Below are 27,713 nucleotides of genomic sequence, written 5' to 3' on the forward strand. Positions count from 1 at the left end.
CCGAGGCCGGGCCATGGGGCGTTGACCTCTGGGGTGACGGGTGCCCTCAGGAAGTGGCGTGGAGTCCCCGGTCCCCCTCCAAGAGCGAGTTCTGTGCGGGGGCTCGGGCCTGCGGTCCCGGGATGCAGGCACCTGCGAAGTCTGCAGTTCTCTGCTCGCTCCGCTGGATGAACCACCAGGGCCAGCGGCCACCGTCCGTCCCCAGCATCAGGACGAGGGCCCCAGTCCTTACCAGGTATGTGAGACGGGCTTGCGGGGAACCCGCTTACCTGGAACCCCAGAGACCCAGGGCATCCCAGAGGTGGCGTGGGCATCCAGCCAGCGTCTGGAGGCCCCACAGCCCGAGCCAGGACCCAGCAGGAAGTTGTGGGTTGTGTTTGCGGCCAGCCCACTTGGGCTCTCTTCCACCAGGATGGGGAGTGTCAGCCCCGGGGAGCAAACTCACTCGAGACTCTCCTGCTTGTGTTTGGGCTGGAGCCGCGGGCTGCCAGGCAAGCAGCCGTCCGGAGGCCCCGCGAGCCCGCCCCACACCCCACCCCGCCGTCCCTGGCCCGCAGCTGGGAGCTGGGATGCTGGCCGGGCGAGCCGTGCTCTTCCTCTCCCTGACCTGGACCACCTGCCGCGGCCTGGCGATGCCCCGGGTCGCAGAATGCGGCGTCTCCTGCTCTCCGGTGAGCTCCTGGCCTGCCTCGCCTGGCCCGCAGCTGGGGGGCCTCTCCTGCCCCCCCCCCCGGGCTCTCCTCAGGTGGCACGGGCGGGAGGCCCTGGGCGCTGGGTGGGGGAGGCCGAGGGGCTCCGGGGTGTGGGTGGACCCCTCCCAGGAGCCCTGCACCGCTGCCGCCAACTGTGTCTCAGCCGAGGCGTGTGGATGCCCTGCTGAGGGCGGGCTGCGGGAGTACCCCGTCCTGTCCCTCATCCTGTCCTGGACGGCAGGGACCGTTCACTGCAGGCCAGGCCCCCTTGACCTCACCTGCAGGTGGCGGCCCTGTAGCCCCGGCTGGAAAAAGTGTGCCTGTGTCCCAGGAGATGCCCACTGGTGCCCAAGACTGGCCAGAGCAGAGTGGGGACACAGCCCAGCAGGCGTCACGGGGACCGTGGGGGACGCGGCAGGGACATGGGCACAGAACGTGAAGGACCCGGGGTGGAGGAAATTTTGAGCCCCTGCTGTGTGTACGGTGACTCGGGGATGTGTCCTCAGTGGTAGCACACAACGAGACAAGGTCTATGTGGTAGCCACCGTCAGGGAGGAAACAGAGTGGCCTGCCTTCCAGGGGAGGTGCCCAAGCCACCCTGGGGGACACGGGGGACACCCCGGCCTCCTCTGGGAGGAGGGACAGCTCGGCAAACCCTGGGAGTGGGTCCAGCAGAGGGTCCAGGGAGCTCAGTAGAGGACGGGAGGGCTTGGGGTGCCCGGGGGCCGGGCTGGGATCAGAAGTGCAGGGACCCCTGGGGGGCTGAGAAGCTCCCTCTGGCCGCTGGTGGGAACCATGGGTGCAGAGGAAACAGCTGGGTCAGGGTCAGGGGCAGAGGCATTGTGGCGGGCTGGGGGCTGGGGGTGGCGGTAGGGACCCCACCCACGGTGAAGGTGCAGAACGGGAGGAGCTGCTCCAAGTGCACTCTGCGGGTGGGGCTGGGCCGCTGGGGTCCTGGTGCACAAGGACAAGTCACAGTGGACCCTGGCACACGACTTTAGCTCCAGCTGCTGGACGTGGGAGGTGGGAGGCCTGGGGGGGCAGGTTTTGGGGGAGGCAAATTGGTTTTGAGATGTGGGGTTTGGGAAGCCCGTCAGGTGTGAGCTGGTGGTAGGGGGGCAGCTGGGTGGGTGTGAGTGGAGGTCAGGGCGAGGCCAGCACGGGCCCCATGTTGGGATGGGGGGCAGGACCGAGCCCCCCACCAGGGGTGTGAGGAGGAGAGAATCCTAAGGAAAAATGAGGAGAAGGGGGCTGGAGGGGGACAGGGCAAGAGGAGGGGCGTTCCCTGCCCTGACGCTGCTGACCCCACAGGAGGGACTTTTGACTTAGCCCAGGAGCTGCAGCCACCCTGCTGCCCTGCAGGGGTGGGGTGGGGCGGGGGTGGCAGGCAGCCCCAGGGGGACGGAGGGCAAGGCAGGGGGTGGGGGGTGGAGGTGCCACAGGGGATGGGGCTGAGGGTGCAGGTGGCCCGTGGGGGGTGGGGGGTGGGGGGCGTGGCAGGTGTTGGGGGGGTGAGGGTACTGCCGGAGGGTGGTGGGGTGGGGGTGCAGCAGGGGTGGGCTGGGGGGGCAGGTGGCCCCTGGGGGGTGGCGGTGGGGGGCGCGGCAGGGGGTAGGGGGTAGGGGTGCCGCAGGGGATGGGGGCAGGCGGCCCCCGGGTGTGGGGGGGCCGGGGGCGCTGCAGGCAGGCTCAGGCTCGGAGAGGAGGGGGCAGGGAGCCGAGGGGGGCTGGACTCCAGCTGGAGAAGCCAGGGGACAGGAAGCCTGTGGCCGCCCCCACACGGGCACAGAGACCCCCCCAGCCACTGGCGCCCCAGGAGGACAGTTCGGGGCCTCGCCATATCTTGGGTGAAAAGTCGTCCAGGGAGGGCTGGGGGGAGGGCGGGAGCACAGGCCGGTGATGCCTGAGGGGCGCCAGGCCCTCAGGGGCTGACTGGGGCACCAGGGGGCGCTCCCCGGTGGCTTGGGGGCCCGGGGTCCTGGGCCCTGGGGAGGGGATCGGCCCCACAGGAGGGGAGCCGGGAGGAGTCCGACCCAGGCAGGCCCTTGGCTCTGGGGGTCGGCTGGGGGGGCAGGGGAGGGAAACAGGCCCCGCCCAGAGACCTGCGCCTGGGGAGTCTCTCCCCAGACAGTCCCCACCCCTGGGGACTGCATGGGAAGCCCCGAGAAACCCAATGGAAAACCCCCGGGGAGGTGGGGGTGGCCACAGCTCTGTCCCGCCCCGCTCCCCGCTCCTGGCCAGCCCCCCCCCCCGCCCTGCCCCCCCACCCGCTCCCTCCAGCCTAGGGCCAGGACCCTGGGCCTCCGGGTGCCCTCGACCTGAGCTCGTCCCTGCTGGCCTCTCGTCCTGTGTCCGGGAGGACGGGTCGGGCCCTGAAGGGCAGCCAGCCGCCACAGCGCCCACCTGCAGGGGACAGCGGCTGGGGCCAGGGCCAGTCCCCCGGGTAGGCAGTGCCCAGACTGTGAGGCGAGCAGCTGGGCCCCCTCTGTCTTTGAGCTGGGGGACGGGGGGCAGGGGGGTTCAGGTCGCCCAGGATAGCCGAGGCTGCGGGTGGAGAGGAGGTGGCGAGGAAGGCCCAGGACCAGGCCACCGGGCCTCCCGTGGGCGCTGGGGCTGCGTATGGGCCTGCACCCCTGCACCCCAGCCCTGGCCCCGTGCTCCCGGGGTGGCGAGGCTTGCTCTGGGGGTGTCCCGGGGACTCAGCCCGCCCCCCTGAGTGACGCCAAACAGCAAACCAAGTGGAGCGGAAGCCCCTGCCCCGTGGCCGCCCTTCCCACTGTGCGGGAAGGGGTGCCTTAGGGGGGAACCGACAGTGCCTCTTTGCAAACACTGTCCCCGAGAGAGAAGCAGGTCTCGGCGGGGCAGGCACTGGAATCCCGGGGCAGTTGTGGCCGGCTCCGTCCTCCCGGTTCCCTCCCGGTGGCCACCAGGAGGGCAGGGGCTCAGGGTTTCTGTCGGGGTCCCGAGGGCTCAGTTCTAGTTCTCAGGGGGGACAGAGGGTGCCGCCGCTGCTGCTGCCTGCCACCACCTGGTGTCACCGGGAGCCGGGGCTCAGCCTCCAAGGGCAGCACCCCGAGCCCCCCCCCACTGGCTGGGGGGCCCACTGCCCACCGCGGAGCGAGGCCTGCTGGCTGGCCACCCACCCAAAGCCCAGCCCCAGTCCACCCGCCCCCTGCGGCCTGGGTCAGGCCGGAGCAGGGACAGCTGTGCCAGGTCAGCTGCACAGGGTCCCTCCCGGCCGCCCAGGGCTCACCTCCTTGGCAGGGCCGCCTTGAACCCGCCGCGCTGCCCCCTTGGCTGTACCCCGCCTCGGCCCTTCTCAATGTCTAACATAAAATAGACCCTGCTGACAATTACATTCCGGGTTGTGTCCCCGCCTGGAATGTGAGCTCCTCAAAGGCAGGCTCTCCCCGCTCTTTCTTTGACTGGGGACCCCGGCACCTAATCAGTGCCCTGGAGAACGAACGGGGCCCCAGGAGCTTCCAGTACCAGCAGAAGTGGGGGTGTAGTTGGGGGAGGGAGCCTGCTGGTCCAGGGGCCAGGTCACACCATTTACTGAATGAGCGCTGCATGCAGAGCCAGCACCCCAGACACCGAGGACGACCGGGGGATGTAGCACCCCGAGCCCCACTGATGGCGAGGGGCCGGGTGACTGTCCTGGCCCCCTGGGGCTGGCTTCTGGGGAAGGACCAGAAGTGGCCAGGCTGACCTCTCACCCTCTGTCGTTGTTCTGTCCCCAGGGCTTCACCTGCAGGAGCCGAGTGAACCGTGAGTACATCTCAGGCAGAGGGGGCAGGTGCCTTTGTGGCCCTCGTACACCCTGGTCACCAGGGTCACCCTGTCGTCCTTGCCACTCCACTGGCCTGTCCCTGCCTGCCGCACAGAACAGAGTGTCCCTCGGGGGTCCCTGCCCACCACCTGTTGCACATGGGCAAGGACCCCAGCTGCGCACCTGCCAGAGAGAGGCCCGTGTTCCTATTTAATTGGAGGACGCCACCTTTCTTTATGGAAGTGGCCACGCCAGTTTGCACCCCAACCAGCGACATATGGAAACCCCCACTTCCCCTTAGCAACTCTGGTATTTTGTCCAACACGAAATGATACCCATGTAACTATAGCATTCTTGTCTTTCGTGGCTGCTGCGTCTGTGGCCCCAGGACATGGGGGAGGCGGGTGCTCCGGCCCCGGGTCACTCCTGAGGGCCCCTCTCTTTTTCCCTTTGGCCTCCAAAGGCCATTCACACCCTTTCCACTTCAATGTGATCGTAGCCCCCCTAAGTCCCTGTGTTTCCTGCCCTGACGCCTTGACGCCTTGACGTACTTCTGAAGGTTTTGTTTTCATTTAGCTCTTTATTTCGCTGGGGGTGGTTTCCACTGTGGGGTGAAGTAGGGATTCAACTGTGATGCTGCCTGGAGCTCCACCTGCAGGGGGGTCTGGTGTTCCAGCCCCCGGCGGGGGGGGGGGGGGAGGGGGGGGCTGGAGGAGGGGGTCCCTGACCCAGTGCTCCCTGTGATCTCAGGTCCTCACAGCCGCTGGCTGCGGGATCCCCTCCTCGTTGCTTCTTTTCCTAAATGGCCCCGCGGCTTGTGTTCCCGCGTCCCCGAACCCGCAGGTGCAGCCTGGAGAGAGGGGCACCGAGGTGCGGCTCCCTCCCGCGCCCCCAGGTGAGCGGCCTTATCTGTGGCTGTGCTGGGAGGCTGGGGCCTGGCCGTCAGCACCCGCGGGAGAGCGCACCTGCCCCCCCAGACCCGCAGCAGCTCCGGGACCCCGGGTGAGGCGGTGCAGCTGGGGGTGCTGCCAAGACAACAGAGGCTGGAGACGAGGTACAGGGGACGTGGACGTGGGGACAGAGCTAAGATCCTGGAGGGCCATCCACCTTGCTACACACTGCGCAAGCTCGCCAGGAGAGGGAGCTGTGTGGCCAGAAAGCAGCCCGACCGAGCCTCCCTCTCAGAGCTCGGAAAACTGTATTCAGAACCACGGAAGCAACAATGGGATCAAGGACAAATTCCAGACCATCCATGATAACAAAAAGGACACTAGGAATGACATCCCAAAGGCGATGGAAGTGCACCAGAAGGTCTCGCTAAAGATTCCCCAAACTGTAACATTCCATTTCAAAATGGTACAAATACCCAGGAAAATGATGCATATGAACAAAATCTGGAAATTCTCAAAGCTGAGGTGACAACAGAGAGAATTAGAAATAAAGGAAAAGTAGTTTCAGAGATGAAGACTGTACTAGAAGAACCCAAGAGTGAACAGACCCTAATATTAAACACCCAAGAGAAATACAAGGCGAAAAGAGGCTATTTTTAAAAATAAAGAAGAAAGAGATTAAAATGATGTGTGAATAAACGGTAAGTGTTGCAGACAGGCCAACAAAGTCCCAACTACAGATGCTGAAGAGGAAACCCAAGGTGACAGAAGAAATAAATACTGAGTACTATAGTTCTCAGAAGATCAAAAAATTTTTTCTTGAAACTAGCTATGCTGAAGGCAAACCATATGCCCAAGAGTCCTGAATATCAGGGTCCCGAATATCAAACACCAAGACATAGTCCAGTAAAGTGAATGGATCTTAAAGAGAGAGAGAAAAATCTTTTGGGCATGTGGGCAACAAGAGCAGGCAATTATGACGGAAAGACTTTCCAACATTTTCCAGCGGAAGGAAACAGACAAATGGAATGTGCAGCGCCGTGAATATGGCAGGAAAATTGTATTTCAGTCGTCAAAGTCGCTATTGCAGCCACAGAAAAGAAATGTATGTGGCACAATACAAGCGTGGTGGACACATCGCGGACACATCGGGAACCGAGCCACAATGTATAAATGTGTCAGGCCAGGGGGTGCGCCTTAAATTTATAGTGTTGCGTGTCAAGTATATTTCTTTTTTTAAAAAAAAAAGATTTTTATTTATTTATTCATGAAAGACACAGACAGAGAGAGAGAGAGGCAGAGACCCAGGCAGAGGGAGAAGCAGGCTCCCTGGGGTCACGCCCTGGGCCAAAGCCAGACGCTCACCTGCTGAGCCCACCCCTCCCCCCCCCCCCCCCCCCCCCCCCCCCCCCCCGGCATCCCTCAAGTATATTCCAGTACCAGAATAGCGACCTCCCGGCACTGTACGAGCAGAGACGCTGGGGATACCGACCCCAGAGCCCTGTGAGGCATTTGCTAGGGGACGAGCTTTGGGCAGCCAAGCTGACCCATGGGGCAAACGTCAGAAAGGGTGTGGGCCCTGCACGAGGCTAGCTGCGCACCGGCCGTATGTTAAGAGGGAGAGAGTATGGGACGTCATGGCTTTACACTCATTATATAGGTGGTGACAGACATAAGAAATGAGGAAAGAATAAGACGATTTTATGCCAGACCTGTTTTTACCACTTCTCACCCTGATGGTTAGTGCCGTGGCCAGGACTGGAGTATGTGACATGGGGTATAGCGGACGGCAGGCTGGGCTTGCCCTCTATTTCCCGTGTTCCTGTGGGTCAGCCTTCTCTGCACAGAAGGGCGGAGAAACAGATGTCACGTAGCAAAGGTCATGTGAAACCTTTACTCTGAACTGGTAGTGGACACGTGACCCCAGGAGTCACCCTTGCGTTTATGTACATACATTGCCGCCTGTTTTACAGGAAGATCCCAGAACCAACGACCAGCGTGGAGCCAGGAGCCTCCCCCGCGTCCAGGCTGCGGCCGCAAAACACCATTTCCCACCTAAAGAAACCAGGCAGGGCTTCCCGGAGAAGTGGCTGCCTCCCAGTCTGGGGCAGAGGAGGTACTAGAAGAACCTAGGATGTCCTGTCATACCAGAGAGCAAGGACGCTCTCCAAGACTTTGGTCCATGTCAGCAGAACTTTAGGGAGCACTCAGCCGGCTCAGTCACAGGAGCAAGCAACTCTTGATCCAGGGGTTGTGGGTTCGAGCCTCACGTTGGGTGTAGAAAGTACTTAAAAATAAAATCTTAAAAAAAAAAAAAAGTACTTGGAGCCAACCTGAAGAAACTCCCATTAGCCAAGAGGATATCATTTGAGCTTAAAAAAAAAATTCAATAAATTGCAACCTGTGTGAACACACATATTCATAATGATATTGTTTTTTTAAAAAAGGAAACTCTTCATCTTCTGCAGATGGCAGATGACAGGGAACCAAGTGCTCACCTCGAAAGCTGGAAGTCCAGCCTTGACCCTGCCTCTCTTCTGGGAATGCCACCCCGGAGGAAGTTCCAGCTAATAGGTGGAAACAAAACGGTAGAATGGTGTCACCATTTTGCGCCTCCCAACGACCTGAGTGCGGGTGACGCTAGCGTCAAACCTGGCGGAGGCCACACAGCCAGGCATCCTCCTGAAGGCGTCTGGCGGCAGCGCTAGTCCTGCCAGGGACTGGACCCTGAGCACAGCCGGGCCTCGGGGTCCTGTGGCCCATTTGCCAGAAATGCAGGGGCCTGAGGTTGGGTGCGGCCGTGCCCCGGGGACGCCTGGCACGACAAAGAGCCTGATTCTGCAAAAGGAGGAGGAGACGTGTAGACAAAGCGACAGAGCAGACAAACCAAGTTTGAAAAATAGGCCAGCCTCAAGTCTGTGTGTGGGGCTCATCCGGGTGGTAAAACCAGTGAAGAAATGCCAAGAAGCCAGCGGGCCGGTTCTGGGCGAGCGAGGCATGAGGCCTAGCTGGGGACCCACTACCTGGCGGTGATCGGCGCTCTGCTCTGTCAGAATTCATGAAGCTATGTTTTGTGGGGGTTTTTTTGGTGAGCTTTAGAGTATCTAAATTTCGTTTTTACAATAAATAGCTTTTTTAAATAAGGGTCTTAGCGTTGTGTACACCTTCACTTCTTCAATAGGAGTTTTTGATCGTTTGTCAAGTTTCCTGAGAGTTTCAGTAGATGTTTTCCAATGTGTGTATTTTTTAAAGATGTATATATTTATTTTGGAGAGAGAGCATGCATGAGCATGGCGGGGCGTGCGGTGGCAGAGGCAGAGGCAGAGGGAGGTGGAGAATCCCAAGCAGACTCCCCACTGAGGGCAGAGCCCGACATGGGGCTGGATCTCACAACCCTGAGATCTTGACCTGAGCCAAAATCAAGAGTCAGGCGCTCAACCAACTGAGCCACTCAGGCACCTCCTGCGTTTTTTTAATTTTTTTTTTGTTAACTTTTATTTATTTATGATAGTCACAGAGAGAGAGAGAGAGAGGCAGAGACATAGGCAGAGGGAGAAGCAGGCTCCATGCACCGGGAGCCCGACGTGGGACTCAATCCCGGGTCTCCAGGATCGCGCCCTGGGCCAAAGGCAGGCGCTAAACCGCTGCGCCACCCAGGGATCCCCTCCTGCGTTTTTTAAAAAGATTTATTTGCTTATTTTGGAGAGAACCAATGTGTATTTTATAATATCATCAAGCAACTTGGTTCCAAGTTATCTAGACCACCAATTTAGCCTCAGCCCACAGACTGCCCCCAATTTCAAACACCAGCATGTCTGGGGTGTCACCTAGGCCTCTGACCAACTGGCTACAGGCCAGAGGCTCCCACAACTCCTCCTTGGGTCCAGTTACTTTACTTGATTGGCTCACAGAACTCAGAGAATGTTTTACTTGCCAGATAACCAATGTATTATAAAAGGATATAATCCTAGAAAAAACATATAGAAGGGGTGCAGGGAGGGGAGCATGGAGACCCCCATGCCTCCTGGGGTTGCCACTCTCCCAGCTCTGCATGCTCACCAATCCAGAAGTGCTCCAAACCCTGTCCTTTAGGGTTTTATGGATGCCCTTAGGGAAGGTTTTGCAAAGGCAAGATTGATGAATTCATTGGTGACTGACTCGACCTCCAGCTCCTGTCCCCTCCCCAGAGGTCATCAGGTGGTTGATTTCCCTGGCAACAAGCCCCCATCCTCAGGGGCTTTCCAGAACTTAACCTCATTAACATAAACTCAGGTGTGGTTGAAAGTGGTTCCTGATGAACAACAAAAGACACCCTATTAGCGCTTATCTCTTGGGAAATTCCAAGGGTTTCAGGGTCCCTACACCAGATAATGGGTACAGATCAATACATATTTCTTTTTTTTTTTAAGATTTTATTTATTTATTCATGAGAGACAGAGAGAGGCAGAGACACAGACAGAGGGAGAAGCAGGCTCCCTGAGAGGAGCCTGATATGGGATTCGATCCCAGGACCCCGGGATCACACCCTGAGCTCAAGACAGATGCTCAACCACTGAGCCACCCAAGCGTCCCCATATTTCTTATTATAAGTTATCATATCACACGTTTTGATCAGAATTGCATTGGATGTATTGATTACTTTGAGACAGAAATGACATCAGAGTTGAGTCTTCCAACCATGAACATGGTATGCCTTTCCAACTATTCAGGTTTTCCTCAAAGCTTTTACTTATGCTCTTCAGAGGTTGAAGGATACTGTGAATGTTTTCTTTACTTTATTATAGTTCCTGGCTGGTGTTGCTGAGGTAAAGCAATGCTATTTTTTAAAAAGATTTTATTTATTCATTTGAGAGAGAGCACAAGTGGGGGGTAGGGGTGGAGGAGCTGAGGGAGAAGCAGACTCCCCGTTGAGCAGGGAGCCTGATGTGGGCTGGATCCCAGGACCCCAGGTCATGGCCTGAGCCAAAGGCAGACTCTTAACTGCCTGAACCACCCAGGTGCCCAAAAGTAATGCCATTTTTCTATATTAATCTTGTATCCAACACATTTGTTAAAAACTCATTGTTATTTCTAATAGATTTTCCCTTGAGTCTTGGATGCCTGGGTGGCTCCCCGCAGGGATCCTGCTTCTCCCTCTGCCTGTGTCTCTGCCTCTCTCTGTGTGTCTCTCATGAATAAAGAAATAAAATCTAAAAAAAAAAAAAAAAAAAAAGATTTCCCATTGAATCTCTTAAGTTTTTGTATATAAATAATCACATATTCTGCAAGTGATGACAGTTTACAAACCTATGTTTGTTTCTGGTCTTACAGATCTGGCTCCAATCACTAGGGGACCACTCATCTTAGACCTGATATTTATGACAGTGACTCCCAAGACTTACCAGTCATAACCAGGCTTATGGGGTCTCTGAAGGAGATGGCTTCCACCTAGGCAAGGAGGTGCCTTTCTTTTCCTAGTTTTTTAAACTTTCTTTTGTCATGAATAGAAAGTGAATTTTATGAAAACTTTGTGCATCTGTGAAAATAATCATACAGTTACTCCCCCCTTTATAATTCTTTTAGTGAGGTGAATTGTACTAATAGATTTTCTAATGCTGACCACACTTGGAGTCCTGAAACAAATCCTATCCAGTCGTGTTTAATATATTATTAAGTCAAATTGCTAAAATTTTATTTAGGATTTTGCAACTATATTCATACAGGAGACTGGCCTATACTTTTACCTTGTTGTGTGAGACTTTGAAAAGCTAGCCGGCTTAAAAAAAAAAAGAAAAAGAAAAGCTAGCCGGCAGCCCTGTCCACCCTCTTTCCTTTCCCTGGGGACACCTTGGCCATTTTACTTCTTTCACCACATTGCTTTATGTCTCTGCCATATTTTCCATCTCTTTGTCTCTGCGGCCTTCTGGGTCATTTGCTGCGATCTTTCGCTTCAGTACTTCTCTCTTCAGTGAGGTCCAGTCTACTCTAAAGTCACTTGTTGCATTTTTAAATTTCTATTTCCTTGGGTTTCGTTTCTAGAAACTCTGTTTATGTCGACTGTGCTTGCTCCAACTGTAGTTTTTTTTTTTTTTCTACCACTGCACGTACTTTCAAGCTTGTCTTGGGGTGGCTGGTCTGTAGTTCACATCTGGTGCGTCTGTCGCTGGAAGACTCTGCAGGGCTGTCTGTGGCCTGTCATTTCTGCTGGGTTTCCCTGCTGGTGTTTTGTTTTCTAACATATTTATCTTTAAATGTGTCTGCTCAGTGCCTTCTGCAAATGATTCCTGGTGTTCCCCGAGGCCTAGGATGAAGGCAGTTCCCCCTGGGCCAGATTTCCCCTTAGTTTCTGAGTGGTACCCAGAGGTAATGTGAGACAGTCAGGACCATTTTGAGTTTAAAAACAGATTGAGGTGTCTTGGGCCTTCCTAGGGATGCAGACCAGGCCTGGGACCGGCACCCAGACCCACCAGAGGTTATGGGAGGCTCTCTGTTCTTCCCTGTGTGCTCAGAGTAGCCACTCAACAGGGCCCAGGCTAGGGGTTCCTCCCAAATCCCCCCGATACAGGGTGATAGTGGGGCAGCTCTGCAGTGCCCTGGCAGAAGTGGCTTCCTGAGCTCTGCATCCCTCTGCCCTTTCTCACACTTTGTCTTCACAAGCCTGATGCTTTCATCAGCTTTGACAAGTTTTTGTGAACCTTTTTATATGCATAGTTGTTCCTCCAGCCTTGTTAGTTGTTTTCAGCAGCAGAGTTGGCTCAGATTGCAGGGTCCAGCGTATTACTGGAAAAGAAACTCCCGAATTGTTTTTAAACACATAGGAGTCTTTCTCTCTCCTCCCCTTCTTTGTTGATAGGAATTTAAATTCACCACCACATTTCACCAATTCCTGTGTTCGCTGTTCCCTTTTGTAACCCACTTCTTCCTTTTGAGTTCCTATTTCTCCTTTTAAAAATACATCTGTTAGGCCTTCTTATAATAAGGCTCTGTGGCATTTTTTAGATCTTTGAAAAGACCAAATATATTTACTACTCCCATGGGGATACTCCTACGAGTCTTCATGATAAATGTGGGGTTCCCAATGGTCTCCACAGAGTGACAACGACTGCTTGTTCCCGTTTTGCACCACAAATAATTTAGCACACTTGTGTCTCTTCTCCTCGACACTGTCAGCTGGTCTGGGGCAAGAGCCCGGTCTTATACATTTTATTCTACAATAGGCAGCTTTCCCTCTATACGGCTCATTACCTCCCATGTTCCCCACAAGCCCTTCTCTGCTATGGCTCCACCTTTTTTATTTTATTTTTTTTAAGATTTTGTTTATTTATTCGTGAGGGACACAAAGAGAGAGGCAGAGACACAGGAGGAGGGAGAAGTAGGCTCCATGCAGGGAACCTGACACGGAACTAGATCCCGGGACTCCAGGATCATGCCCTGGGCCAAAGGCAGGCTCTAAACAGCTGAGCCACCTGGGCTGCCCTATTTTTTTTTTTTTTTTAATTCTGATTTGTTCCTTTTCTCAGTTGGCTGGAATAGGTCTGCTTTTTTTCCCAGGAAAGATCAAGAGATGTGGATTTCTCGTTCCTTGCAGAGAAGACATTTTCACACTCATGAGGAGCATGTGGGTGGAAAGAGGACTCTGAAACACGTGGCTTCCCCCAGGAATGCTGCGCACAAGGCTCTACAGGTGGCCTTCACGGCAAGGGAACCTTAGGCCTCCCTGCCTGTCCCCGCATCACCTGGCTGCCCACTGGCTTCACCATGGAGTCTGTGGACAGCTGGCGGTTTGGCCGCCTCCTTGGGGGGCCCCTGGGACTCTAGCCACTGCTCTTGGAGGGGGGTCCCTCTGGAAGGCTCAGAAGAGTCCATCAGATCCCACCCGTTACATTAGCTCCAAGACAAGGGTGGGCTGAGGACACACCGGGCCGGGGCCATGCCAGATGCAAGTGATTGTTTAGAACTGTGAGCGGCGTGGGAGGATTTTATCACTGACATCCTTCCTAACAGCCCAGCTATTCACTGGTTTTATTTTTTGTTTAATATCCAGCAGTTTGGGAGCGCCTGGGTGGCTTAGTTGGCTGGTGTCTGCCTTTGGCTCAGGTCATGATCCTGGAGCTGCAGGATCAAGCCTCAGGTTGGGCTCCATGCTCAGAAGGTAGCCTGCTTCTCCCCCTGCCCCTCCTCCACTCATGTCTCTTGCTCACTCGCTCCTTCTCTCAAATAAATAAAATCTCTAAAAAAATTTACTCATCAGTTTGGGAAGAGCAGGTGGCAGGAGCCTGTGACCTCCTCGCCCATCCCTGGTCTACCCCCTTTTCATGATGAAGACAAACCCACAGGATATGAAGACAGTTTTACTCTGCGTACTTAAGGCTTTTTTTAAAAAAACATATTATTTTATTCTTCCCACTTCTGATCTTCCATAAACTTAAACTGAGTTGGGAGAAACCTCCAATTGTGGGGTCAAGCTCAGTAAGACATCTCACCAGTCCTGGGGAGGTGTTTGGGTACTTACTGCCCTCTTAGACACGGTGTAGATGGGAGGACGAAAGAAATTTCCTTTATAGCATTAGTTTTTTTTTTTCTTTAAATATTTATTTTATCTATTTGAGAGAGAAGGAGAGGGACGCCTGGGTGGTTCAGTGGTTGAGCATCTGCCTTTGGCCCAGGGTGTGATCCCAGGGTCTCAGGATCAAGTCCTGCGTCAGGCTCCTTGCAGGGAGCCTGCTTCTCCCTCCGCCTGTGTCTCTGCTTCTCTCTGTGTCTCTCATGAATAAATAAATAAAATCTTAAAAAAAAAAAAAAAAGCCCATTCCACTGCATGGCTGTGCACAGTCTGCCCGCCATCCACCTGTTGACGGACATCTGGGTTGGGGCTACTAACAATTAAACCACAATCAACATTGTGTTTTTGTCATCACTCGTGGGTCCGTGTGGAGGCTCGGAATGGCTGCATCACATGGCAGCGGAACTCTCACCTCCAAGGACGTCGTGGGCCCTCGGACATTCCCAGTAGCAGTGTCTGCGGGTGCGCGTTTGTAGGCACCTGAACCTGCACCTGCACGGGAGGGGCGGCCCCGGCCGGGGCCCATCTGCCGTCCTCACGCATACCACAGCCGTCTTGGGCTAAATGCGCCTCTCCTAGTGTCTGCTGCCGGTGAGCGCCTCCCCACGTGCTCAGCGGCCACTCTGTCCTCGGGGTGAAGAACCTGTTTGCATCTTCCTTGCTGGGCTGTTGGTGTCCGTATTATTCAATGTGGGAAGGTCTTTCCAGGCGCTGAAGACCAGTTCCTTCCCAGATACGTGATCTGCAAGCGTTTCCCTCAGCCTGTGACTTGTCTCTTCATGCTCTTACTGGTGTCTCTCAGAGATACATTTTTATGAAGTCCAGTTTATCGATTTTTTCATCTACCGCCTTGATTCTGTGTTGTAGTTAAGAAATCTTTGCCTAACTCAAGGTCACAAAGATATTTTTTTTACTATGTTTTCTTTTAAAAGTGTCGTAGTTTTAGGTGTTATAGTTAAATCAACAGTCTGTCTGGTGTGACCTTGTGTGTGGTACAAGGTTTGGATTAAAGTTCTTGCTTGTTTGTTTGCTTATGGACATCCAGTCGACCGAGCACATTCGTTTGTAAAGACCGTCCCTCTCCCACTGGGCTGCCCAGGATGTTTGCCATGAGTCCCCCGTCCACACATGGGTGTGTCTATGTGGGGACTCTCTTCTGTTCCATCCACTTGATGCCAATACCCCACTGTCCTAATCCCTAATTGATTACTTATAAGTCCTGAAATTAGGCAGTGTTGGTCTTCAGATTTGTTTTTTTAACAAAGATGATTTGGCTATTCTAGAATCATTGCATTCCCAAGTAAATTTTAGAATTAGCTTGCCAGTTTCTGGGGGTGGAAACAGGTCTTCTACGAAAAGGATTTTGATCAAAAGTTCATTGAATCAAAAAAAAAAAAAAGTTCATTGAATCTATGGATCGATTTGGGGAGAATTGACATCTTAGCAATTTTGAGTCTTCTGCCCCATGAACACAGCATACTTCTCCATTTATTTGATTTTCTTTAATTTCTCTCAGCCATGTTGTGTAGTTTTCAGGACATAGATTTTGTACATCTTTTGTCAGATTTGTCCGTAAGTATTTCATAGTTTTATGTATTACATTTAGCAAATGTAAATGGTATTTTAAGAAATTTCAATTGGCTATTGTTCTTTGCTAGCACACAGAAATACGGTGTGTTTTTGTATATTGACCTTGATTCTTGCAATTTGCCAAACTCATTCATTACTTCTAGTATCTTTTCTGTAGATTAGATTTTTACAGAGACAGCTATGTCATCCGTGAATGAAGACCACTTTACTTCTTTCCAAACTGAAAAGGAAGTTTCTTTTCTTGCCTTATTGCATTAAGTAGGACCTCTAATACAACGTTGAGTAGAAGTGCTCAGAGCAGGAATCCCGGTCTTGTTCCTGACTTTTGGGGAAAACAATCCTTCTTTCAACGGGCAAACATAATATTAACTGTAAGTTTCCCACAGATGGTCTTCATTAGATTGAGAACATTTCCTTACATTCCTTGTTTGCTGAGTTTTTATTAGGAATAGATACTGGACTTTCCAAAATAATTCTGCTATGACTATTGAGATGATCACATGTGCTTTCCAAAATTTGTTAACACAATTAATTATACTGTTTGATCTTCTAACATTAAGCCAATCTTGTATTCCTAGGACCATCATACTTGGTAGTTATGTGCTACCCTTTATATGTTGTTGGATTCCATTTACTAAAATTTTGTTTAGAGTTCTGCTCTAGGGATCCCTGGGTGGCACAGCGGTTTGGCGCCTGCCTTTGGCCCAGGGCGCGATCCTGGAGACCCGGGATCGAATACCACCTCGGGCTCCCGGTACATGGAGCCTGCTTCTCCCTCTGCCTGTGTCTCTGCCTCTCTCTCTCTCTGTCTGTGACTATCATAAATTAAAAAAAAATTTTAAAAAAATAAAAAAAAAAGAGTTCTGCTCTACGGCCATGAGATATCTATAGTTTTCTTGTAATGTTTTGGTTAGGTTTTCATATCAGAGAACGAGTTCCGAACTATTCCCTCCTCATCGGTTTTCTGGAAGAATCCATGTACAACTGATAGTATTTCTTTCTTAAACATATGTTTTCATTGACTTCTCTCTATTTTTCTGTTTCCTATTTCTTTTTTTTTTTTTTCTGTTTCCTATTTCATTGGTTTCCACTCTGATCTTTATTTTTTTTTCCTTCTGATTACTTTGGGTTTTGTTACTCTTCTTCAGTTTGAGATTTAATTGACATATAACTTAGCATTAATATAAGCGTCTGCATTTACTTTTCTATCTCTAGTTCCTTGAGGTGGAAGCCGAGGTCACTAATTTGAGATTTTTTTCTCCCTAAATGTAGTTTAGTGATACAAATTCCCCACCCCTCCAAATAGTGCTTTGGCAGCATCCAAATGCTTTTCTATGTTATCTTTTCATTCAGTTCAAAGTAATTTCTAAATTCCTTTTTCATATCTTCTCTGCCCCAAGGGTTATTTAGAAGTATATTGTTTAGTTTCCAAATATTGGGAGGTTTTCCAGAAATATATATATATATTTTTTAAAGATTTTATTTATTTATTCATAGAGATGCAGAGAGAGAGAGAGAGAGGCAGAGACACAGGCAGAGGGAGAAGCAGGCTCCATGCAGAGAGCCTGACGTGGGACTCGATCCAGGGTCTCCAGGATCACGCCCTGGGCTGCAGGCGGCGCTAAACCGCTGCGCCACCAGGGCTGCCCCAGAAATATTTTTTTAATTAATTTATTTATTTTAGAGGAAGAGAGAGAATGAGTGGGTGGGGGGGAGGGAGAGACTCTCAAGTCAACTCCGTGCTGAGTGCACAGTCCGACGCGGGGCTCCATCCCAGGACTCGGACATCGTGACCTGAACCGAAACCAAGAGTCAGATGCTTAACTGACTGAGCCACCAGGTTCCCCTTGAAACATTTATTTGATCTCTAATTTAATTCCATTTTGATCAGAGAAGATCGTTTGCTTGATCAGAATCCTTTTAAATTTATCGAGACTGTTTTATGGGTCACATAGTCTCTCTTGATAAATGCTCCGTGTACACTTGAAAAACACGCAGATTATACTGTTGTTGGAGGGGGTGTTCCATAGATGCCGATCCAGTCGAGCCGGCGGGTTGTGTCACACAACGCCACCCGGTTCCTTCTGGTTTTCTGCCTACTTGTTCTGTCAAGTAGAGAGGGAAGATGGTTGCAGTCAACTATAATTGTGGGTTTGCCTATCCCCCCTTTGTAGGGATGTTTTGTTTCATCTCCTATGAAACTCTGAATTTAAGAGCATAATATCAACTTACGCTTGTTACGTCCTCCTGGTGGATTGCTCCCTCTGTTATTCTGAAATGAATATTCTTGTCTCTCCTAATATTCTCTGCCGTGAAATCCATGCTGTCTGGTCCCAACTACTCTGTCTTCCTTTTGATTAGTGCTAGTGTGCCGGGCCTTTTTGCATTTGTGTCTTTGTCTTCCCATTTAAAGTGTGTTTTTTATAAGCAGCTTATAGTTGTGTCTTGCTTTTTTATACAATCTGAAAACCTTTGCCTTTGCCTAACTATGGTATTAAACATTTACATTTCCTATGATCATTGAGATGGTTAGGTTTCAATTAATCATCTTCCTACTTATTTGTTCCATCTCTTCTTCGTTAACTTTTTCTTCTGCCTTTATGTGGGTTCGTTATTTCTGTGTGTGTGATTTCATTCTGCTTCCTTCGTTGACTTAAGAGTTCAAACTCTTTGTTACTGTGATTGCTTTGGTGGGTGGGTTTTTTTTTTATGTGTGTGTGTGTGTGTGTGTGTGTGTGTGTTTATAATGTGTATCTTTAACTCATTATATTCTCCCTCCAAGTGAAGATGCACCGCTTCAGGGAGAGCCTAAGCATCTTTCCCGGAGGGCAGCTCCATCTCTACCATCCATTTGTGTTTTAAAAATTTTATTTTGGGGGGATCCCTGGGTGGCTCGGCGGTTTGGTGCCTGCCTTCGGCCCAGGGCGCGATCCTGGGATCCCAGGATCGAGTCCCGCATCGGGCTCCCGGTGCATGGAGCCTGCTTCTCCCTCCTCCTGTGTCTCTGCCTCTCTCTCTCTGTGTCTATCGTGAATGGATAAATTAAAAAAAAAAAAAAACTTTTTAAAAATAAATAAAATAAAAATTTTATTTTTTAAAGATTTATTTATTATCTTGAGAGAGAGAGAGACAGAGACAGAGAGAGAGAGAAAGCAAGTGGGGGTAGGGGCAGAGAGCAAGACTCTCAAACAGACTCTCCACAGTGCACCGATCCCAAGGACGTGGGGCTCCATCCCACGATCCCACGACCCCGAGATCAGACCTGAGTAGAAACCAAGAGTCAGAGGCCCAATGGGCTGAGCCAGCCCCCCTCTCGCCACCGAGCCTAGGCGTTTGCTTTGTAGTCACACCCTTCCCTTCTACGTGTGTTCTAGACTCCACAGCACATTACTATTATTGTTTTGTGTAAACAGTCAATCCTCCTTTAAATGGATTTTTTTTTAAGATTTTATTTATTTATTCATGAGAGACACAGAGAGGAGAGGCAGAGACACAGGCAGAGGGAGAGGCAGGCTCCATGCAGGGAGCCCAATGCAGGACTCGATCCTGGGTCTCCAGGATCAGGCCCTGGGCTGAAGGCAGGCGCTAAACCACTGAGCCCCCCAGAGGTCCCTAAATGGATATAAATCATGAGAAAATACCTTGTGTATCTGCCACGTGGTTGTCCTTTCTGGTGTTCTTTATTCCAATTGGTACCATTTCCCTTCCTACCCAAGGGACTAATATTTCTTATTTTCTTGGTAGTTTGGGTCTTCTGACGAAGAATCTTTCAGCTTCTCTACGCTAAGGAAGTCCACGGAGCCCGTGTTTCCCAAGCTCTCTGGGGGTCCACAGGCAGCACAGCTCAGCTCCCGCAAGGAGCTCGCTGCGCTTACCCCTCGTCGATCTTTGTACACACGAGTGTCTTCTTCCTCGGGGGGGGGGGGGGGGGGGGGGGGCTCTCCCTGCTCTCTGTGCCACTGGCTCCCAGCGAATTCATGGGGGTGTGCCTCGTACTTCTTTTTTCGTCTCTCTTATACTAGCGCTCACCGACTTCTCGGATCAGTGAGTTTATGTTTTCATCAAGTCGGGGAGATACCTATTTCTTCGCATTTTCTTTCTCACTCCCCCCACTCCTCCGGGGACCCTCCGGACGCTCGATGCGTCACTGCAGTTGTGCGGCTTCTGCTTCTGTTATCACATCACCGCCACCACTAGCTCCTTCCACCTACTGTTGGAGACTGTCCGCAGCTATGTCAAGCTCCCCAAACTTTTTCTAAACATCTAATCTGCTACTAATCCTATCTGATGTATTTTTCATCTCAGATGTTACATTTTTTTCTAGAACTTGGGTTTGAGCTCTGTCTCCCTGTCTAATCTGCCATCTTTATAATGAACTGTTTGAACATATGGAAAACAGCTGTAATAATGACTTTCATGTTCTTGACTTGCCAATTCTAAAACCTGCACCCATTTCAATTTAATCGATTCTTCTCATTGTATTTTCCCGATTTCTTTGCACAGCTTGTAATTTTTTGTTGGCCGGCAGACATTGTGAATTGTCCCCTGTTGTGTGCTGGATATGTGGTTTTATTCCTATGAGGAATATTTATTCTTTGAGGCTCTCCTGGAAGACAGTTAAGTTATTTGGGCAGAGCTTAAACTTTTTGGGGTCTTGCTTTTAAGGCGCACTGGGCGGGATGAGAGCAGAACTCAAGCTGAGGCTAATCCGCCAGCTGTCGCTGTCAAGGCAGAGGCCAGACTCCTGCAGACTAGGTGCCTGCCCTGGCCTGGCTGGGAGGGAGCAGGGACGCCGCCCCGCGTGAGTGCAGGCCACTGTCCCTGGGGTCCCCTGGGCTGCTTCCCTCACATGTGTGCGTGTGCGCACGCGTACACACAGCGTGGACGTGTGGGGAGTGTAGTCTGGGACTCCCCTGTCTCACGCTCTGTCCTGCACATGCCAGCACTCTGATCTCCCCAGGCTCTCAACTTTTCCTCGGCTCAGGCTGGAAGTGGGCTCCCCTTGCCCCCCCCTCCGCCCCCTGCAGACAGCAACACGTTAGTTTGTGGGGTTCACCCCCGGTCCCCTCGAGGGCGTCACTGTCCTCCCCTTCCTGAAACCGTCCTCCACAGCCTGCCTGCCCACATGTGGCTGGAGGAGCTCCCAGAGCAGAAGCCACCTGCGGCCCCAGGCCGGGTGGGATGGGGGGCCCTGCTGTGCACCTCCAGGTCCTGCGTCAGCTCCCCAGGGTGGGGGCCTCCCAGCCTGTGGTGCCAGCACTTACCCGAGGTCCAGCCCCAGTGAGATCTTCCTGACGTATCCCTGAGGGTCTGCCTTGGGGGCCCCTGGTCCCCGAAGCACCCACTGAGCACACACACCTTCCCCTTCCTGGACACACAGTCCCACGTGGGGGTTACTTCCTCCACCGCCCCCGACACCAGGCCTGACTGCTGTCCCTCACACCTGCAGAGGAGCCACCACCTGTGCAGGAGGGCACCTGGGCCGCCGGCTATGGGGCACGGGCCTCCCCAGGGCTCCGCGGCTCAGAGGGAACTAACCCCACAGTCCCCAGTGAAGCGAAGGCCACAACTCTGCTCAGCCCTGGTGCTTGGACTTGAGACCCCGGCTGCACCAAGGCCTCGGGGCCAGTGCACCTGCTGACCTGTGAATGGGGGGTCATGACCCCATGCCCCCAGCAGGCCTGTTCTGTTGCCCAGCTTTAACACAGGCAAGGGGGTGGCCAGCTTAGCAGAAGGTGGGCTCCACTGCACCTGTGCCGGCCAGGTGGGGCAGCAGCTCCTACGTTGAGGTGTAGCCTCCTGCCCACCCTGGCCTCTCCTGGTGCCCGGTAGACAGCCGGCTCAGGGGTAGGTCCACTGTTCACTGGGGGCCAGTTCTCTGGCTGCACTGGGGCAAGACAGTGGGCCCCCTCCCCGGACAGGCTGTCCCTGAGCCTTGCCACTGGCTGAGCCACCCACAAAGCCTTCCCGGGCCCTGGGGAGCCCCGGGCACTCACCCCCCTCCTCTCCTCCCCAGGGAACATCTTTAACAGCTTCTGCCAGCACACCCCCAGGTCCCTGTCCCCGTCGGTTCTGGAGGCCCTGACGCTGTCCACTGCCATGAAGTGCGCCCCCCGCAATGACTGCTCCCTGGTCCTGCGCGTGCAGGCCTCCCTGACGCTGCACGGTGAGAGGCAGCCCCGTGTGACCGTGGGATCACCCAGGGAGGGGCCGGGGGTGCTCAGGCTGCTTTGACTACACAACAATCCGAGGGGCAGGGCGGCTCAGAGATCCCCACTACCTGCCCTTCACGGAGAGGATTCGAGGCCCTGGTCTGACCAGGCCTGCGCGGCCCCTCCCTTCCCCCAGAGGGCCTTCGGGGCCTGGAGGCCTGCTCCATGAATGTCGACACCCAGGAGACACGGTGTCAAAGCGTGCGGGTCTCCCGAGCCTCCCGCCGACTGCAGGTGGGGCGGCAGGTGAGGCCAGGGCCTGACCCAGACTTGCTGGCCCAGCCCGAGGCCTTTGCCAGGCAGGAGCAGCTGTCCCCTGGCTGCTCCTGGACACCCGACCCACCCAAGCCCCGGGACTGGCGACCCCTTGTCCTGGGTTCCAGCCTTGAGGGGGAGCTGACTGGCCAGGGAGGGGTAGCTAGAGCCCCAGGTCCACCTGGCTCTCACCTGTACATGCCCAGCTCCAGGTGCATTTTGACTGCTTCGAAGTGGGTGTGGCTCAGAGCCTCTACGTCACCCTGAGGACAGTCCCCCACTTCTGTGGGATCCAGCTGGACCGGCAGTACCGCGTGGAAGGTGGGCGCCCGGGTGGCCCAGGCCCAGCTGCCGAGGGCTTCTAGGGACATGCTGGGCAGGGGGAGGGCACGTGCTGAGCAGCTTCACTGAGGTCACAGGCCCCGGAAGAGGACAGACTTTGCAAACCCCTGGGGCTGAGGCCCAACTAGGGGGCCAGCCGCTGGGCACCGAGGGCCAGGCCCACCACCCCTGTGCCATTTGCAGATTGTGGAGACCAGGACGTGGGGAGGAACCTGCCCGGCTGCTCCGGTGAGCCCCCTCCTCGGGTGGGACTCGGCCCCGCAGCCCCAGGGACACCCTCAGGTTGCTGGGGGCCGGGCATCTGGGGTCACCCACCGGGGAAATCAGGAGGGGCCTCAGGTGGGCGACTCCCAGCTGCCGGGGCCTGGCAGGGGTCCGTACTTTGAGGCTCTCAGGACAGGTGTCGACCTCTGTCCAGTGACCCCTAGTCCCGGCGTGGCCCCCACTTGCCGCCCTTCTAGCCAAGAAGTTCTCTTACTGGGTGGACCGCGACCGCAAGGTCGTTCGGGTCCAGGCGCCCGAGGCCCCCGGGGGCTCCGACTACTATGTCCGCCTCTGCCTCAAGTGGTTCACCTGTGAGGACGTGGGAGCCCCGGCGCGGGTGAGCCCAGGCCCAAGCCCCGACCCCTCCTGGCCCAGAACCCCCACTCCCAGACCACGCCCCCAGGCCCCGCCCCGCCCTCCCCTGCCCCATGACCACGCCCCAGCCCCGCCCCGCCCCGACCACGCCCAGGCCCCGCCCCGTCTGCGACCACGCCCCCCGCCCCGCCCCGCCCTCCCGTGCCCCATGACCACGCCCCTGGCCCCGCCCCACCCACGCCCCCGGTCCCGCCAGCGCGTCTGCGACCACGCCCCCTGCCCCCCGCCCCGCCGTCCCCTGCCCCATGACCACGCCCCGGCCCCGCCCCGTCTGCGACCACGCTCCCCACCATCACCTGCCCCCATAGCCACGCCCCCGGCCCCGCCCCGCCCACGACCACGCCCCCGGTTCCGCCCCATCTGCGACCACGCCCCGGGCCCCGCCCCGCCCACGACCACGCCCCGGCCCCGCCCTGTCTGCGACCACGCCCCCCTGCCCTGCCCCATGACCACGCCCCCCGGGCCCAGCCCAGCCCCCTGATCTCGCCCCCGGCCCAGCCCTTCCCTGTGACCACGCCCTGGGCTAGCCCCGCCCGCGACCACACCCCCGGGGCAAGCCCTGCCTCACAACCACGCCCTGGGCTAGCCCCGCCCACGACCACGCCCGTGACCACGTCCCCGGGGCAAATCCCGCCCACGACCACGACCTGTCCTAGCCCCGCCGACGACCACGCCCGGGGGCGCCCGTGACCTCGCCCTTGGTCCCGCCCCGCCAGCGACCACGCCCCCGTGCCCCGCCCCGCCCCGTAGCCCCAGCTCCTAAGCCCCCTCCTGCCCCGCAGGTGACAGCCAACGGGCTTTCCCGCACCGTCTCTCTGCCCTACAGCCGAGAGCTGCCCTGCTTGTGCCTTGAGGTCAGTGACAGTGTGGCCTTGGCTCCGGGGAGGACTCGGAGGGAGGGGCACGGCCTGCGCTGACCCCGGCCCCTCTGCAGGGCTGGTCTGCGACCCCTGACGCGGTGCGGATGCAGGCCTGTCCCTTCGAGGATGGCAAGTGTCCTGTGGTGTGGACCAGGGGGAGGGAGAGGGGCTGGCGGCAGTCCGAGGGACACAGGGGTGAACCCTTCGGGCAGCACCCCCCCACACCCGAGCCTGCCCCGGTGAGCGCGCAGCCGGAGGCGTGTCCCTGCCGGTCCTTCCAGGGGCAGAGTCTGCAGAGCTGCGTGTGTGCACAAGCGTGTGCCCAGTTCCCGGGAGGCACTGGCTGCGGCCTGGCTCCCCCAGAGGAGCCCAGTCGTCTTGAGAGTGGCTCGTGGGGGTCCCGGCCCTGAGAGCCGCAGGGGAACTGCATCGAGGCAGGTGACCTGAGCTGACCTGAGCCCCGGGGGGGGGGGGTATCCGGGGGGGTCCCCGCAGACACAGAGGCACTGTGGGACGCCGTCCACTACCACCCGGGGGCCCAGGCCCTGAGCTGGGAGCCTGCCTGTCCCGTGAGTGGCCACGTGAGCCTGTGCTGGCGCCCGGGGCCGGGGGCACTCTGCCACCAGCTGGAGAACTCAGGCCGCGCAGCCCACGGCAGGGTGAGTACCCAGCAGGTGGGGTGGGGTGGGCGTGGTCACGGGCCTGACCTGAGCGCCCCGCAGGTGCAGTACCCGCGGGTGGACACGCAGCCCCAGCTCTGCCTCAAGGTGAGTGGGCCAGGCCACAGCCCACCTGGGCCAGGACCAGCTCGTAGGGAGGGGCAGGCAAGGGGCTCTGGGGCACCGGGGGCCTGCAGCCACACACAGTCCCACACCCTGCCCCGCCCTGCAGCCCAGGCCCCCAGTGACCCCTCCGCCCCCATCCTGGTCCCAGGGTGGAGCCTGGGATCCCCTCCCAGCTCCCAGCCCCCCGCACCCACTGCCACAGCCTCATGCCTCCCGACCTCTCCGCAGTTCTCCACCAGCCGGGGCTTCTGGGTGAGGTGCCCTTTCAAAGGGCAACGCTTCCAAGGTGAGCTCTGCATGGGAGGCAGGGAGGCCGCCCGGGCCATGTGGACGCAGCAAATAATGCCCTTTCCTCTGCTCCCCTGACGCCTCTCGGGTCCCTGGGACGGAGGGTGGGAAGGGGGTGGTCCCAGGCCTCAAACCTCCACCCCCACAGCCTGGAAGATGACCGTCCAGCCAGCAGCCTCTCAGGGCCACCTCCGGGTCACCTTCTTCTCGCCCGAGGCCGCCCACTTCCAGGTGTACCTGTGTCAGCAGAGGAAGACGTGGCCCCCTGCCTGCCGCCCCGCACTCTGGGCCACGGCCCTCCCTCCAGCCTCAGTGAGCTGGCCTGGGCGGGGGCTGACCCCTGGGGTCTCCTGCAGGCCTCGACCTCCCACAAAGCCCTGAGTCAGGCCCTGGAGGCCCCCTGGGGTGCAGGGGTGCAGAGGGCCAGTCCTCCCCCCGCTGCTGGTGACCTGCCCCCTCCTCACCAGGGTGACTTCATGGCAGGCCCTGCGGTCGCCTTCGTAGACGTTCCCAGGGACGAGGCTTGTGTTCCCAACACCTGCATCCAGGTGGGTGGTGCTGCCCTGCTCAGCCCTGCCCACCCACTGCAGCCCCAGACCTGTTTCCCATCATGAAGCCCCTGGGATCTCCTCCCCCAGAGCTCCTGGGGGTGCCCTGTCTCTCAGGGGATGCTGGGGGGGGGGGGGAGGAGGGCAACACCAGCTGGTGTTGACTGAGCCGACCCGCCTACAGGGCCGGAGGACCGACATGCTCTTCTCTGCCCCCCAGCAGCTGTGTGACCTTTGGTGCCGTGAGTGACCCCACTGGGCCCCGGGCCCCAGGGGTGCGGGGGGAGTGAACACCCACGGGCTGAGCCTGGAGCCTGTCTCCCATTCTGAGGATGGCGTGTGGGCACCACACGGGAGACTGGGCATTGCTGGGGGACGGAGGGCCATTTGCCCTGAAGCCAGGCCTGGCTTCGGAGCCAGGGTGAAGGCAGCCGCATAGAAGGCAGGGGCCTGGCCCCACCCCTGCCTTGGGACATCAAGGACCCTGGAGGCCCATCCCCAGCACCCACAGCCTGTGTCGCTGCACCAGGGGAACCGCTTCCTCCTCCCTGAGTGCCCACCACCCCTGACTGGGGCTCTGGTGCCAAGTGTCCAGGAACCCTGGATATCCCTCAGCCCACCTTCACCCACCCAAGCCACCGATGCCCAGACTGCTGGGAGCTCAGGCTTAGGAGACCAGGCTGACCCTGTGGGTCCTGGGTGTGGCTCGGGTGGCCTTGCCTGGGGGTCCTGAGAAGGGCCGTGGGATGTAGGTGGGGAGCAGACATCACCCATGCAGCTGCTGCGGGGACAGGGCACTGAGGGAGCCCTGGAGGCAAGAGGGGACGGGAAGGGGGGCTCGCCCCCAGGGCAGCCCCAGGCCTGCCCCTGCCCCACTGGAAATGCCCTAGAGCCTGGGGCATCTCTCAGACCCGTGTCCTCCACCTCCTCCCCACCCCAAGTCTGGGTCCCGTTCCCTAGCAAGGTCACCTCCAGCTGATCACGGGCCGAAGGGGCGACGGTCACCCCTGGGAGCCTGTGCTTGGACAGGGCTCCACTGACTATGGGCCAGGTGACCTGGGAGTGGACCCCCAGCACTGTCGGAGCCTCCAGGCCACACGGGGGTGGGCCAGCAGGGTCAGAGGGAGTGGTCGGGGTCCAGGCCCGCATGGGCTCCACAGGGCTGGGCAGCCTGGAGGGGCCCGGGCCTCTCCTTCTGCACACGGTGGGGGAACGGGGCCCCGCAAGCCTGGGGTGGGTGACCGAGGCCCCGTTCCTCTCTTTCCAGCTGCCAGCCAGGGAACAGCAGACTGAGGCCAGGAGCCGTGTGTGGCACGAGCGAGTGCCTGGCTGAGTGCTGGGGGGCAGGGGGGCAGCGCCTGGGCCCCAGAGCCTCTGGCCTCAGAGCCCAAAGGTGCCTCACCTGCACCCAGGCCGTGGGGCCTGAGCCATGGGACTTTGAGCCAGACGGAGGCCTTTCAAGCCCGACGGACTTCCACGCCCCAGGCCAGGGGCTACCCACTGGCCGCTGGGCTGTCGGATGTGCCCCACAGAAGTCTCACGCTGGCTCCTGAGGGCTGCTGGCTGCCCCTCCCGAGCTCCATCGTCCGACTCTGGCGTCCCCACCCGACCCACAGACGGCAGGGACGGGCCCTGGGCTGCCCCCAATGGTCGGCGGCACTGCAAACGCCCTCCTAGCCCGTGGCCTGGCTCCGCTGTCCCCCCCGCCGCCGTAATGAGGCTGCTGCCCCCACAAAGCCAGTATGCACCCCACACTCAGTAAACACGTGTCTGCCAAGCTCGCCTCTTGCCTTGAGGACAGAGATGGGGTCCACAGGGCAACCAGCCCCTTGGGCACGTGGGTGGGCAGGAAGGATCCTGGGGCCCGGTGGGATTGCCTCCGGAGGCGAGGGTGGGACCACAGACCGCAGGTGGACCCTGCCAGCACCCCCACCACGCACGAGCCCCCAGGCCGCCCCTGAGGTCACCCCGTAGGCTGGAAACGCGGTAGCCCATGGCCTGCCCAGGCCACATGTGGGAAGCCCCCCTCCAGGGTCCCCATAAGGTGGCGGCCCAAGGCCAAGCCAAGCCAGGAGCTGAAAGAGGGATGGGACCCTGTGGGGGGCGGTGGTCAGGGAGGCCCAGCCTCGGGTCGCAGCCCCCCACTCCCACCGGGTCAGGGTTTAGGGGCTGGCAGGCTGTGGCCTGGGAGCCGGGGGTCCTCTGGTGGTACTCCCTCCCCATCAAGGCCCAGGAGGGGTGGGGGACCCACGAGCCGGCTGTGGCTGGGCTGCCCCTGTCCTGAGTTCCTGCTCCCCTCAC

At 56.8% G+C, this 27,713-nt stretch overlaps 1 protein-coding gene across 4 annotated transcripts; it reads left to right on the forward strand.

Moving 5' to 3' along the window:
* The first annotated feature begins 418 nt into the window (after positions 1 to 418).
* IL17REL (interleukin 17 receptor E like) lies at positions 419 to 27,189 on the forward strand. Of its 4 annotated transcripts, XM_072742865.1 has the most exons (16): positions 454 to 671; positions 4,433 to 4,460; positions 21,500 to 21,649; positions 21,832 to 21,941; positions 22,157 to 22,271; positions 22,476 to 22,520; positions 22,754 to 22,893; positions 23,714 to 23,785; positions 23,866 to 23,920; positions 24,287 to 24,450; positions 24,514 to 24,558; positions 24,805 to 24,862; positions 25,013 to 25,176; positions 25,332 to 25,412; positions 25,597 to 25,654; positions 26,680 to 27,189. In XM_072742865.1, the coding sequence occupies exons 1-16, from the start codon at positions 570 to 572 to the stop codon at positions 26,703 to 26,705; spliced, it is 1,413 nt and encodes a 470-aa protein (XP_072598966.1). In that variant the 5' UTR covers positions 454 to 569; the 3' UTR covers positions 26,706 to 27,189. The 4 variants fall into 4 exon arrangements, with proteins under 4 accessions (XP_072598967.1, XP_072598965.1, XP_072598966.1 ...); XM_072742864.1 differs by having other exon boundaries at positions 420 to 671; positions 24,287 to 24,558; XM_072742863.1 differs by having other exon boundaries at positions 471 to 671; positions 24,514 to 24,862.
* Positions 27,190 to 27,713: the final 524 nt, after the last annotated feature.

Source organism: Vulpes vulpes, chromosome 16 (assembly GCF_048418805.1).
Source record: "Vulpes vulpes isolate BD-2025 chromosome 16, VulVul3, whole genome shotgun sequence".
In the NCBI taxonomy this organism is placed as follows: domain Eukaryota; kingdom Metazoa; phylum Chordata; class Mammalia; order Carnivora; family Canidae; genus Vulpes; species Vulpes vulpes.

Coding starts and splice junctions, on each gene's coding strand:
- IL17REL (XM_072742866.1), top strand. CDS start 570: ATGCTGGCCGGGCGAGCCGTGCTCTTCCTCTCCCTGACCTGGACCACC. Junction 22,894..23,713: donor ACGTGGGAGCCCCGGCGCGG/GTGAGCCCAGGC, acceptor CCTGCCCCGCAG/GTGACAGCCAACGGGCTTTC. Junction 24,863..25,012: donor CAAAGGGCAACGCTTCCAAG/GTGAGCTCTGCA, acceptor CCACCCCCACAG/CCTGGAAGATGACCGTCCAG.